The 14,989-nt window shown below is 41.8% G+C and overlaps 1 protein-coding gene across 11 annotated transcripts in view; it reads left to right on the forward strand.

Annotated features, from left to right (window-relative positions):
- The window catches only part of DCLK2 (doublecortin like kinase 2), a 170,615-nt gene that overhangs the window by 118,319 nt on the left and 37,307 nt on the right, over positions 1–14,989 (forward strand). For 6 of the 11 annotated variants that reach the window (XR_009534088.1, XM_060116201.1, XM_060116169.1 and 3 more), the window contains 3 exons: positions 9,848–9,923; positions 10,757–10,865; positions 12,501–12,558. Coding sequence is in view for 7 of the 11 variants with exons in the window: in XM_060116201.1 (XP_059972184.1) it covers positions 9,848–9,923; positions 10,757–10,865; positions 12,501–12,558 (243 nt within the window). In the remaining 4 variants the exon portion in view is untranslated. Of the gene's footprint in view, positions 1–7,141; positions 7,475–9,847; positions 9,924–10,756; positions 10,866–12,500; positions 12,559–14,989 lie in introns of those variants that run through there. The other 5 variants (XR_009534089.1, XM_060116176.1, XM_060116193.1 and 2 more) reach the window with 3 other exon arrangements.

A 14,989-nucleotide genomic window follows, 5' to 3' on the forward strand; every position in this document is an offset into this window, starting at 1 on the left:
ATTCAGGAGCAGCTTAAGATCTTTGAAGAGGTTGTAGTCAATATGTATACCAGGGCTTCAGTCGCCGGCAGCTTGACTGGGAACGGACGATCCCCTCCCAAGGTGACTCACTCACTTGGTGGCAAGTTGTGCCGGCTCTTGGCAGGAGGCCTCAGCTCCTCACCATGTGGACCCCTCCCTAAATTGGCTTCAGGATCCTCAGAATGTGGCGACTGCATTTCCCCAGAGTGAGTGGTCTGAAGGAGAGTGCCGTGCAGACGTTCCCCTTTCTACGACCTAGCCGCGCAGGTCAGACACCATCATTTCCATCATGGCTCCGTAGTCACAGATGTCAGCCCAGTTAAGCGTGGGAAGAGACTGCACGAGGGCATGCACGTCAGGAGACGAGGCTCACGGGGACCATCTTGGAGGCTGTGGCTCCCTCTCCCCTTCTCTGCTTTCCTCTCACCCAGACTTTCTCTCCTAGGCTGCGTCTGCTCCCTCAGCAGCTTTCTGTCCATTCTCCCTTTTGAGCACCACAGAAGTCTCTCTCCCCATCCATTTCATTGCTTTGTTCTCCTTCCAGTCCTTTTGTTCTCCAGACCGGATCACTCCCTGTGCATTCTTTTCTCTCCCCTGCAAATCCTAGAATCCTACCACCACTGTTGTTTTCTTCTCTTAATCCCCCATCTTCCTGATCCTCCATTTTCTCCTTGACCTCAGCCCGTGGTCTCCTGTTTCCTCTGCCCAGGTCCCTCTGAGTCCCTTCGATCTAGCTGATAACCTTCCCTTCTGGAATATTTACTGTGAGTAAATCACAGCATTTTCTTTGGGACAGATAGGCAATAAAGGGTACTAAATGTGTCATCAGCTGCCAGATGGATGAAGAAAGCATTTCTCTGAAATTTAATTCATCATCCATGTCCCAGTTTAAGACTTTCAAGGCTGTAGTAACTCAAGGCTTCAGAGTCAGGGGCACATCTGTGGACACTGGGGGATGTCTCATGTTTTGATGCTGAAGTGTATGCCCAGGGGCTGTCTACTGTGAGCATTCTTGTTCGTTGAAAGAAGAAAGAAAAAAGTACATTTGGAACATTATCCAACATCTTGAGATTATAAACTGTCTGATGTGCTGATATTTTGTCTGATGAATGTCTCCTGGGTCTGCTGGTGGTGAAAGATTTTCCAGATTTGTGAAGTGTGATGAAAGGGCTGGTAGTATCTCATACTGATTGGCAGAGCTAAAATGTAACTCTTTGACCTTCTGAACTCAAAACTTCTTTTCGAAGCTGTGAAATGTAAATCCACGGTAGCGTCTGACCTTCAACATTTTCGCTTTTCCCTGGAGCTTTGGCTTTTCTTTGGTATTTAAAACTAGTTAATGGTCTTCGGTAGGAAGAGACTGACGACTTATATACCTCCTTTATTACCTCAGAAATGTTGGGTGGTGACTTCATCTCTGAACATAATTGATTTTGTTGACAGAAACAAAAGCAAAAGAGGTACCAAGCAGTTTTGGAGACTTCAGTGCCCTAAAAAAGAAATCATCACAATGACTCCCAGATTCTGTCTGAGGACAGTGATTTGTACATTGTAGTTGTTAAGTAAAAAAAAAAGCATTTGGTGGGTAAATGGCTCACCTGGGTGGAAGCCCTTTTTTATGGGGGTGGAGGGAGAGTTTGCCAAGCAAATCAGTGTATAAGTTGGATCAATTGTAAAAACTTTATTTGAATATAAGCAGCATATGTGTTTATCTTAAACGCCCCCTTATTCGTGAAAGTGGGTAATTAAACCTTCTTCTCGGTCACGCATTAGAAAATTGGATGGCGATAATACTTAGAGGTTGTGGTAGTGAGCTGGCCTGTGCCAGTGACAGACAGTGATAGCCTCCATTGTTGGCACTGAAGAGACAGGCACCACCTCCCCCACCATGCAGGCATCCTAGAAATTGGTGGTACCTCACACTGAAATCATGTAGACATGTTTAGCAGGTAGGTGTGGCCATACCACCTATTGCCGAAAAATCTAGTAATCCTATAAGCAAAATCCAATGCTTGAAAGGCTCACTCATAGGGATGTGATGAGATTCTTTGCTGGTTTTGGCAGGCCATGTAGTCAACTGAGGTGGCAGAGATACTCAGAGGAACAGAAAGCCAAAGTCAGCAGGTTCCATACAGCTCCTTTTGTAACTGGGTCCCAGCTCGAACTGCTCACCACATGACAGGCTAATAAATTGAGAGAGGAGTTGTTGAGGCAAGGAACAGAGACTTTATTCGGAAAGCCAGCAGACCGAGAAGATGGAGGACTAGTGTCCCAAAGAACCATCTTACCTGAGTTAGAATTCAGGCTTCTTTTATACTAAAAGGGGAGGGGCTGTGGCTGGTTGTGACAAACTTCTTGGTGCCGGAATCCTTTGTTCTTGCAGCTGTCCATGTAGGTCAGGTCACAATGTTCCTGTCAACCTCCAGCAAGACAAATGTTATTCTCTGTTCTGTAACTTTTTATCTCTATATGAATGGGAAAATGTTATATCTTTAAAGGTCAGAGCCTTGAGAATGGGCTGTCCTGTATATTTCAGGCTAGAAGCAACATTCTTTTAGTTATTAACTTGTAGCAAAAGCAATAGAATATAAAGGTTAAAGTAAAAGAAACATCCAGTATGGAGTCAGGTTTGTTCTTCCCTGTTAAACTTTCGTGGACTTGAGCTGGCTACCGTCTCAAACCATGTACATGCACAGACAGTGGGTCCTGTTTACTGCTGTTCACCACTGTGAACGAGTCACAAGTCTCAAGCACCACTGATTTTACCAAATGAAACCAAGTGTAAGGTATGGCTACAGATAGGAATACTTTGTATGTTACTAACCCTTAGGTGCTGATTCAGATTAATGGTTCTCATGTCTCATTACTAATACTGAAGTATTCCAAAGTAAATTATCACAAATCCAATATTAAAGCAATAAAGCTTCGGTTTTTAAATGGATGCCTAATTTATACTGGTTTTCCTTCTAATTAATGGAACTGATATTTCTGATATTTTTTACAAAACACCAAAAAAATGATAATGAGGCAAATCTATTTACAAGTAATATCTAGAATACTGATTTTTAAAAAAATCTTCAGTACAGTTCACAGGTCATCTTTTTAAAGAACAATTTTTCTTAAGATTGCTTTATGTGAGGAAAGGCTGTGTATTTATTTATTGACTTGTATATTATTTGACTAAATTATAAGAATGTGATTATAGTTATGTACTCTGAAATCATGTTCTAAATATACCCCAGTGAATATTTTGATCAGTGAGTCTGGTATAGGGTACAAGACTTCTTGAGGAGGTCATAGTGTGAGACTAGCCGAATAGCCTGGGCTCTGCAGTCAGACCCGGGTTTAAATTCTGAATCCACATTTGCTGTGGCATTTGGGCAAGTTATATAACCTCTCTGAGCTTTGGTTTCTTCACAGATCGATGGAGATGATGATAATACCTAATTCATAAGATATAAAAGTACTCATTTTAAGACTTGGCACAAAGTAGGCATTCAGTAAACTGTAATGAGTTGCTTCTTTCCTTTTCTTACAAAGAGAACATTGTTCTTGGGCTATTGATGACTCACAATGGCTAGGTTACTGGATGAGTGACAGAGAGAACTTAAATTAAGATAGCTGGACGATTAATTACAATTACTGCCAGAAACTTCCTCCACAGAGATTCTCAACCTTAGCTACACATTAGACCTTCTTTGGAGCTTAAAAAAATATTGATGCCTGGGCCCTACATGCAAGAATTCTTTAATCTGCGGTACAGCCTGGCAATAGAATTTTTTAAATCTTCCCTGGTAATTCTAATGTACAGCCAAGGACAGAGAACCACTGCTTTATAACAACCATACCCTGGGGTTTATTCTGTTCTAAGCATTTAAAAGTGTAAGAATTATATTGGAGGAAAATCTTTCCTAAGAAAGTTGTTGTAGACCAGGAATTTATTTGCCTGTGGCCACATTTGGCCCAGCGCCTGTTTTTCTCAATAAAGTTTTATTGGAATACAGCCATGCTCATTTGTTTCCATTTGGTCTATGGCTGTTTTCATGCTACAACAGCAGAGTTGAGTAGTTGTGACAAAGACCATATGACCCACAAAGGCTAAAATTACTCTCTGGCCCTTTACAGAAAATGTTTCTGACCCCTGCAGTAGGCCACTTAAAAATTGAATCATAGTGCTGTTTTCCAGGATGCATTCGAGAAAGTCAACTCACTACACAAGTATTATATGCTAGATTCTGTTCAGATGCTTCCTTTTATGAAAAACCAAAATGAAGTTTGGACTATTAAGTAGTTCTATCAAGTAGCATTAATAGAACTATTTTTGCTACTTTTTTTGGAGAACTGCCTATTTCTGAACAAAACTTCAATGTTAGTATAGCACTTAACATTCTCTTTAAATTCTAAGTTTTGTAGAAATAGTAAGAAATTTAATGTAGGACACTTGGACTTAACTTCCCTACTAAACATGTGGAAAGCTGGCATGGTAATGATTATCAAATGTACTTACTCAGCCCTGAATGCCCTTTTAAATGAAGCTAGTTGAGAGTACTGTATAGCTTTTCCCGCTTGTTTTCAAGTCTTTTTTTTTTAAAAGTTCTTAGCAGAAGTGGACCCTTGTGCATTTCTTTCCTTGCATACTCCTAAAAGTGGAGCTGCTGCTGCTAGAGAGTAGGTAGGTGGTGGCGCAGTGGAGCAGGTCCCAGAGAATGTGCTCGGCAAGGTCTTCAGTCTTTTTGATTACTTTCCTTCCTTCGCTCACCAGGAAGTGTGTCCCCTCTTCTTCCCAGCCCTAAACATCATGACACCTTTTTGAACCAGTTAGTAATTATGGAAGATATCTTGACAGAACCCAGTTGCTGCCATCCGTTTATGCTTTATTGAGGAGCAGCTCACCCCAGTGCAGCATCTAGGCACAGTCTTCGTGCTCTCTCAGCGTCCTGGTTGCTGATGGAAGCATGAAAGCTCATAAGCATTTTAAGAGATTAAAAAAAAAATGTTTAGTTGGACAATAGAAATGGGACAGGTTTTAATCAGGATTGCCATATTTTAATCTCTCCTTGCTTCAGTAAGAGAATAGTTCTCTTACAAGGGACAGGGAAATCCATAAATTCTGCCTGGTAAATGGTGGGAATTTTCTAGTCATAGCTTTTGCCCTAGTGTTTTCCTTCCTCTTTTGTCTGCATGTCTCTCAGGGCACCGGGAGTGCTTTGCTTTATATGTAACAATAGACACTTCACGTTTGCCAGGGATCTGCCCAGAGATCTTGGTGAATACCCAGCTTTTCTTGGATTCTCAGAGCACCAGGCTTCATTGCCAGGAGGTCACGTGAGCTTAATTGCTAGCGGTGTGATTCCAGCACGCCAAGTGCAGATGCGTGCTGTAGCGAAGTGGTTCCCTCGCATGGATCCTCACGGGCGTTTGTAACCATCAGAAGGAACCTTCAAATGGTTAGGTGAGGTTTCTGGGAAGGGTTTTAAGGGTGCACACATGCCTCTTCCTGAGACTGCAAGCTTCCGGCAGTAATGACCTTGGCCCTACATCTTTGCATCCTTTGCAGCCAGCACAGGTTGTAGCTGAGGGAGGAAAGGAAAACTGTCCGTGGGTCTAATCACGTCCTGTCTGTTGAGCTGTGATATAATAAGATGATTCCCTCATTTCTTTATGTTTTCATTTTCTTCATGAAAGCTTTATTTTCAAATAAAGGAACATATTGGGACAGGTAATCAGTTATGTCACTTCTGTTAACTCTCTAGTTTTTAAATGCTTGAGGTTTAGCACTTTGAAAAAAAATCATTCTGTTTGAGAGTCTTGAAAAATAATCTTCTTGCCATCATGGCTTGCTAAGAAAGCTGCATTTCCTGGTGATTTAGTGAAACTTCTGTCAGGTACACATGAATGTAGCCCCTCACATGGGCCTGTGCCCTCTCGCTGCCCATGAGGCAACCTCCGAGGCGGGGCTTCAGCCCAGTTGCTGGAGGACCAGCTTCCACCACCTGTTCTGGCTCCTTGCCACCTCTGAATCCCAACACGAACCAGGTTTGTAATTGCTGGACTGTACAGGGAATCAGGATAGGTGGGAATGGGGGTTTAATCAAAAGAAACATTGAGAAAGTTACAGGGGTTGACAGGAGCTCAGTAAACACTCCAGAGAGTCACGCATCCATGTGAAAATGTACAAAGAGGTAAAAATGCCTGCATTTTAGCTCCTTCTAAGACTTCCTTCTTAGCCCTTGAGTCAGAACTTATCAGCTTGCGATGAACTAACTTACTCAAATTAGCAAGAAAGAGACCTGTGAGAAGAATGTTACCTGCTTCCAGGAGAGCTGAGCAAGCAGGCCTGGGGGAAGGCAGGTCTTCGCACCTCAGCAGTGGGCATGGGGTCTGCACGCTGCACACTCCCTCTGGCTCTGAGTGTTGGGAAGGGAGATGGTTCCTTCAGTGCCCAGGCTGGACCCAGCCAGCTGTGTCCTGAGGGCATGAGGCTGCCCCGTTCTGGGCTGTGAGATATAGACATTCAGGTAAGCCAGCCACTGTCCACTGCTGCTCCCAGACATTGACAGTCCACCTCCCCCATCCCTGTCACCTGAAGGCAAGCCGTGATCAAAGGGGATCTTTCCAGTTATCTTTTGAGATCTAAAACTTTCCCCAAAATGACATTCTTCTTATCTTTATTCCATTAAGAATGTGGCTGATATGAGTTTAATTTGTATCTCTTATTCCCATGACTGACAGTTTTCAATCTAGGAAGAGTTGGATTAGAAGTGGAACAGACTTCGAATGAATTATTTAGCAAACGATCTCTTATAGCCATTGTACATTCAATAATTCAAAAGCATTTCTCAGACACTCACTTCAAGGCCCTATGCTAGATGTTTTGAGGAAAAATACTAATAACTAATATTGAGTTATTGTTACATGTCAGTGATTGTGCTAAATGATTTTACGTGCATGAGCTAATTTTAATTCTTTAGCACATCTTGCGCTAGCTGCTGCTACTATCCCTATATTCAGAGCAGAAAATTAAGACTTAGAAAGTTTTAGCAACGTTTCAAAAAAAAAAAAAAGATTATTGGAGACTTCCCTGGTGGCGCAGTGGTTAAGAATCCGCTTGCCGATGCAGGGGACACGGGTTCAAGCCCTGGTCCGGAGAGTTCTCACATGCCGCAGAACAACTAAGCCCGTGCACCACAACTACTGAGCCTGTGCTCTAGAGCCCACGTGCCACAACTGCTGAGCCCGCGTGTCACAACTACTGAAGCCCGTGCGCCTAGAGCCTGTGCTCCACAACAAGAGAAGCCACCGCAGTGAGAAGCCTGCGCACCGCAACGAAGAGGAGCCCCCGCTCGCCGCAACTAGAGAAAGCCCGCGCACAGCAACGAAGACCCAACACAGCCAAAAATAAATAAAGCTACTCAAAAAAATTTTAAAAAAAAGAAAGATTATTGGAGTTAATGTAAGTATGAAATACATGAAAAAAAGTGGTGGGAAACAAGTTGGACAGGTAGGTAAGAGGATAAATCATGGCCTGAGTGCCATGCTGAATATGTGTGGGTTAGTCTGTTGGTAACGAAGACCCAATGAGTTTCTGGGATCCTAGGGGCGATGTCAGAACTATCCTTCAGGAAAGCTTCTCTGGCTATAATCGTGGAGTGGGAGAGACTGATGGAACTGAGGAGGCCTCTGGTAGAGGTGCCGAGAGAAGCTGAGGACGACCAGGACTGGGGTAGTTGCTGTGGCCATGAATGGAGCAGAGAATGCTGTGGTTTTCTTTTCAGCTTCCTTTTATGTTCCCTCTCTGGGGCTTGATTTTAAAAGTCTAGCTTTTAAACATTCTAGCATAGACTCCTACTGAATTTGGAGTTGCCTTCAATTTCAGCAGGAAAAAAAAAAAGAATAAAACAAACAAAAAAGCTCCATTTTGAAAAACTTTGTCCACCAAATTACCTGTATTGTGAGGAAACAGTGATTGAGGAGCCAGGTGTTCATCCGCCTACAGCGTTTTCATCAGGTTAAGGGTGGCCAGAAAGCGACCCACACGCACACCCACGTTCCTGCACGACTACTCCCCGTCAGCGTGTAGGACACAGACACTTATGAGAGGTGTGTTTGTCCCTCAGGAGGGGGCTCATCTGGTGGCTGTCACCACTGCTTTTCCGTGGCCCTGGGTTTCCTAGCAGGACACGCCACTCCTGGTTTTACTGTCCACACAGGTGTGGTTCCGTGGGACCTGAGAAAACAGGCTAATTTTTACGTGCCTCTCATTCTTGAGGCTCATATTTTATCCCCAAATAACTTCTGGATGATCCTGTTTGAAGGAATGTTGTAAGTATTGGGTTTTCCTGGATTGAACCAAACTCAGCATCTGGGAGGTTCTCCACTTCACCCAGAGGAAGAGAGTGGATCCAGTGTCTCCAGCTTCTGGGCACTGTGGGAAGGGTAGGTCCCTGCCCTAGACCTGTGCTATCTGTGCTTTCATTTAGCAAGTGTGAATTAAGTAGTGTGTGCACCAGGCCCTGTGCTGCACATGGAGGAGGCAGGGATGAAGAAGACACAGCTGCTCTGGGGCAGAAGCTGCCGGGATAGTTTGGGCACAGAGGCAAGCATGTAAACACACCAGCACAAAAAATGCCAAAGGTGCTTCTCAGTATTTGGTAAGTCTTTTGATGTTTAAACTCCTGAAAGGAATACTTTTTTTTTTGAAAGAGAAGAAAGACAATTAAAGATGAAAGAGAAAAGATTGAGTTTGAAAGTGTAATAGCCCTTGGAAATTAAGAAAAAATTCCATAAGCCTACAGAATAATAAAGAAAATAAATAATAAAACCAAATAGTAATAAATAAATATATGAAGAATAGTCATAATATGAGTTTTTCAGTTTACCTAAGAACTAGAGATATTTCTGTGTTCGACTGGAAACTTCAGCTTTTTGTGAAGTTGGAACCTACCTAAAATCTTTATCTTTTATTCCCCTCTGGTTCTTAGTAAAAAAAAAAAAAAAAGCTCCTTATGATGCTTCAGAGGAATTCCTGCTGTCTTAGAGTGGCAAAGGAGTTGATTGAGCCAGGGCTGTTCTCTGGGTCCTGAAGCTACAGGAGGGTGCGGAAGGTGATACACTCCCGGACATGGGGCTGGACTTCTGAGAAGAGCTCGACCCTAGCAGGGACTCTGGTGGTCAGCCAGGGTGTGGGGAAGGGTGGGGAATGTGGGATCTGGGGACTCTTTGCTGACGTTCTTGTAATTATCTGTAGTTCTAAGCCTTGTGCCGCTAGTAACTACCTTGTTCATGGGTGATGCCATGAAAGTCTCCTTATGTTACTTCGTTGAGATCAAAAGTAACACAGTATCAAAGAAGAGTAACATACGTCAATTTTCCTCTTACTAATATGAATTGAAAATACTGTATCTAAGGAAGAACTGTATTAATGGGATTGTATATAGGGAGAAAGGTGAGATGAGAAGCAAGGGGATGCTTCCTCTGTTTCTGTACCATTTTATTTTACTTTTTTTGCATTCTATTATATAAGTATTTTCTATTCTCTCTTTCTTTGTTGTTTTTTTTTTTGTTTTTGCGGTACACGGGCCTCTCACTGTTGTGGCCTCTCCCGTTGTGGAGCACAGGCTCAGCGGCCGTGGCTCATGGGCCCAGCCGCTCTGTGGCATGTGGGATCTTCCCAGACCGGGGTACGAACCCGTGTCCCCTGCATCGGCAGGCGGACTCTCAACCACTGTGCCACCAGGGAAGCCCCCATTTTCTATTCTCTTAAGGATGAGCTAGCTAAAGATTCGGAAACTTATCCTGATAAATAATGGGCACTTTCCTCTTTCAGCAGATTTCTGCACATGGCCGATCTTCTTCCAATGTAAATGGCGGGCCTGAACTTGATCGTTGCATGAGTCCTGAAGGTAGCTCTCAGTCTATGATTACTTTTATAAGGGAAGCCATCCATGTGAACCTGGTCGCCCACCAAACCCACTTGTGCTAAATTATCTCCCTAAACAGCAATGGGATCATGACACCAGTTAGCCTGTTTAGCCTTATTGGGCAGGGGTCACATCAATATGTATAGAATCTCGTTAATTAAGCTACCCAATTTCAAATTTTAGTCTTGGGTTTCCTTTATTTTTCCTTAGTGGCAGTCTGCTCACAATTCCTAAATGTAGACTTTCCTTGTTCTTAGATAACTTTAAGTGGGTTTCTTTGTTTGATGTCAGCTATGTACAGGGCACTGGGGATACATTGTGAAAAGTGGTGGATCTTAACCACTTCCTTCTCCTGCCCCTCCCCCTTCTCCTTTTTGAGGACACTTTGAGCCAGAAATTAGCCTTAACAAGGTATCCTAAGTGGCCAGAATTTTCTTTACTAGAAAATCTTGAAGAGAAAATTTCTAAGATTAAGTCCCCATCATCATCCCCTCCCCCTTTCTCCAGAGTTGACAAAAAGTTTACAAAGTTTTGGTTAGACTTCCCTTTTACCCAAAGCTAATCACTTATTTTCAGCTGATATTTCAGGGATTTTTTAGGTTTATTGATTTGGTTGGTTTCTGATTCCAACCAACAAGACCAAAAGGAAATTGGTGATTCAGGTGTTCTACTCAGAGAATAGGCTCAGAGGATTTTCTTTAGTTTGACCACAGATTTAGAAATAACTCCATTGTGATTTATTATTTCACCAATCTGTAGGAATCAAGGTGAAATGTGATGTGTTCATTAGACTTTGTGTTTATCCTTTTTTGCAGGTGTGAATGGAAACAGGTGCTCTGAATCGTCAACTCTTCTTGAGAAGTACAAAATTGGGAAGGTTATTGGTGATGGCAATTTTGCAGTCGTCAAAGAGTGCATGGACAGGTGAGTGGACAGTGAGGATGATCGTTTGTTCTCCAACACATACGTTTCTCCTTTGGAGCTTATTCTTATCTGAATGAATGAAAGGCCTTCTTAAAGAGTCTACTCTTAGGACTAGTGTTTTGCATGCCCACAGGCAACTTGACAGGGGAAAATATATGTATACATGTAGAATATAAACCTGCTTTGTACTTTGGGAGATATATCAGGTCTCATCCATGAGCCAGAGAAAAATGGGAAAGAGTATGATTCATTTTAAAAAAAAAAAAAAAAAAACTCCTATAGCACTTATCTGTGCCAGGCTCTATTCTCAGTGCTGTACTTATATTAATTCATTAACCCTCTCAGCTAATAATTAATTGGATATTATCAGTAGTTCAGGATACATGAGCTCTGACTTTACTCAATATCAGAATCAGCCAACTTTTGCTCCTATTAAAATTATATTTTTGCTTGTCCAGCCTTATTTTGTTTAAGGTCCTAATTTCTCAGGTGGTAACAAATCCATTCTTTTACATTCCAGGCCTTTTGTAAACAATATTAAAACTGGGAAAGACTCAGATTAGAGTCTTTGTGTTTATAGCCTGTTATTCTAGCTGTTTTAAGTGGTAATTTTTGTTGTGGTGGTGGGAGATGGGTGAGGGGGAGTTTTCCAGAAAGTTCTGGTGACTACAGTTTTCCTGTTCTGCTACATCTCCAATGAAGCTTTACTGCTCCTTATATGGTACACAAAGTAGCTCCCTGTCTTCTAAGCCCCTCTGCTTAGCTCTGGTACACAGATTGCTGCTCAAGCAACAAGCATCTAAAATATGACTTCTAAAGACTCATTAGAAATCTGAGGCAGTGTTTGGTTTCTATTATGGAGAAGCAGTTTAAATAAAAGTTATTCTTCCAAGGTAGGTCTCATCAGTGTGTACTGTGACCACCTGGCAAAAGCAGCTTGTGCTTGAGAGAACTAACCTATTCTAAGAATACCACAGTGTTCTTTCTGGAACTGCTTTCCTATTCTAAAAGATGTATTTTTGACATGTTCAGATTAAGTTATACTAAAGGTGATTAAAAGTTAAATAACAACATCAGGATTCTTGTGTCAAATGAATGATTCTCTAGTACCAGATATGGACGTTTAAAGGTGTGGATAAGGTGGCACCAGATCCTAAGTGGAGTTTTGGCTGAGAAATAGAGACTGAAAGTCTAGGGACTTTACAGTTTTGAATTATGGGCTAATTAGTGACTAAAGGACTCATGTAAAGACATTGATAAAAGAAGATTTTCTGTTGCTTTGATTCATTTTTCTTAATTTTATTCTGTCTCCTAAGAGAACTATTTTTGAGATTTAAGTATGGAAGAACAGCTTCTTGTCCAAGTCTGATACAACAGAATTTAAATACTTTAAATATGTGAGTTACTTAATATTGTAATGATTAATAGTTATAAAGGGAGATTGACAGTGTGGCTTTGTGGGTTTTAAAAAAATCTTTTGTGGGTATTTTTCTCCCTGACCCCACTCAGCATCCTCTCTGGTGTATAGAGAAGGAAGCCACTCTTTTTTCCCTGGGTCTGTGCTGTGGAGGAAATCAGGATGGATGCTGTCTTTGATTTATGTCTTTCAATGGCCTTCCTCTGATTATTCCATAGGTCCACAGGAAAGGAGTTTGCCCTAAAGATTATAGACAAAGCCAAATGTTGTGGAAAGGTACAGTATACATAACTGTTTTGTAAAAGAAACTGAAAAAACTTAGAGATGTTTACTGCGGTGAAGGAACTTAAGTGGTGATTTGACAAGATCGTAGTAGGAATAGTCTGCTGATAGTAGCGGGGGAAACCTTATCAAGCCTTTTTTTTTCCCCTGCCACTTTTCAGAAACCTTAATCGTAAAACAGTAAATTGATTTGATCTTTGTCCTAACCATTGAAAAATACAAGTTCTTCTCTCTTGGGAGGTGTCTATATCAAAACCCAGCAACACACAAAAGGTGCCTCAAGAACTGTGAGGGTTCTGAGACTTTTCAAACTAAGACATTAGCCTTCCAGCTTTGTAGATGTGGCAGAAGACACAAGATTCCTGGGTCAGAGACAAAAACTACTACTGGTGCCATAGCAGATAGCATGAGCTCCATGCTTGCACTGGTTCCCCTTAACTCCCAAAGCCCACAGAAGTGATGCAGAGGGGCCCAGCTGGATGCTGTCCACACAGTGGGTTTGTGTCACAGTGGAGGACCCCCAAGCTTAGGAACCCCCCAATCTTATGAGGGGGCCACTAACATCCTACTCAGCCTCTGCCCCAGAGGAGAGCATTATTTTTATTATCATGGTCAGGAAACAAATCGCCCTCCACCCATGGGGGAGACCCTGTCTCTGTATTCCAAGGGTGTTTGCTATACAGACATACTTGGAAAGATAGTTTGTAACTCAAGCTGATGTGGGATGTGCAGAAATACCATGGATTGTCTCCCCAAATGGATGAACTTTTTTCTCTGTCCTACTCTGAAGATGGGACTGGGAAAAAAATCAAATGATGGAATGCTGCTAGATTACTGCCATTTCAACTACGTTTGAAAGGATAAATATTCTACAATAGTGATGACAAAGACCTTTTTAGATTCCTTTCTGGTGAGTAGCATAGCAATTAAGAGAGCAGGCTCTAGGGCCTTCCCTGGAAGGTGGCGCAGTGGTTAAGAATCCACCTGCCAGCGCAGGGAACATGGGTTCGAGCCCTGGTCCGGGAAGATCCCACATGACGCGGAGCAACTAAGCCCGTGCGCCACAACTACTGAGCCTGCGCTCTAGAGCCCACGAGCCACAACTACTGAAGCCTGCGTGCCTAGATCCCGTGCTCCACAACAAGAGAAGCCACCACAATGAGAAGCCCGCGCACCGCAATGAAGAGTAGCCCCCGCTCGCCGCAACTAAAGAAAGCCCACGCACAGCAACGAAGACCCAACACAGCCCAAAATAAATAAATAAATAAATAAATTGAAAAAAAGAGAGAGAAGGCTCTAGAACTCATGGTCCAACTCTGAGTTCCTCGTGCTTGTGGTGCTGAGCACTTGAAGTATGGCCAGTCTGAACCGAAATGTACTCTCAGTGTAAAACACAACAGATTTTGAAGACTTAATGCTAAAAGAAGAATGTAAGATACTTCATTAATACCTTTTGTTTTTGATTACATGTTGACATGATACTATCTCGGATATATTGGGTTACATAAGTTATACATCTTACCTGCTTTTTATATTTTTTAACATGGCTGCTAGAAAACTTAAATTTACATATGTGGGTCACATGTCTTTTGAACAGCACTACTCTAGAGCCAGATTGTATGACGTTTAATCCGGGCTCTGCCTCTGTGTGCTGTGTGACCTTGGAAAAATTAGTTAACCCCTCTGTTTCTTCCTATAAAATGCAGTTGTTAATAATGTCGAAGGCAGAGGTTGTTGTGAATTAATTGAATTAAGGCACAGAAAACATGGAGAAAAGTACCGGTCTATAACAAGAATTTAACACATGTTAACTGTCAGTATTATTAATATGCCAGAGGAATTCAGAAGTTATAGCTGGGAGGATTTGATGTGATAGTAGTGGTTTTATGTTTATGGAACTCTTAAAGCTATTCTTCATCAGATGTTTACAAAATTGTGTATTTTTAACAGGAAACTTAAAATATTAAGATACAGTGTTAGAAGAGTCTTCTCAGAGACCCAGAATGGAAAATCCAATAGGCAAATTTGTCATACACTTTTTTTTTTTTTTTACTACACTGGGATAGCTAATGAAGCAGAATCTGTGCAAAATGCCCCCTTTTCATTGAATAAAGTTTTTCTAAATGTAATTTTCTTTAAATAATTCTATGTGTTTTCAGTTATTGTGCTAACAATTTTATTACATTTTCAGCTGCAAAGCCTGTCTCCATGTGTAAGCAGGTGTTGCTCTTTGTATCTGATATTGTGTGATTTAAGCAGAATGTGTCATAATTTTGGGAGCCAAGTTCTAAACAACTGTATTAAAGTATTTTTTCAAAAAAGTTTAAAAATAATTGCTCTGGCAGGGGTATTGTTTACATGATTAAAATTTAAGCAGCTGTCTCAGTAGTTGAAAAAAAAATCTTTATGCAAAAAAATTCAGTCT

The sequence above is a fragment of the Mesoplodon densirostris genome, chromosome 1 (assembly GCF_025265405.1).
Source record: "Mesoplodon densirostris isolate mMesDen1 chromosome 1, mMesDen1 primary haplotype, whole genome shotgun sequence".
NCBI classification, from domain to species: Eukaryota; Metazoa; Chordata; class Mammalia; order Artiodactyla; family Ziphiidae; genus Mesoplodon; species Mesoplodon densirostris.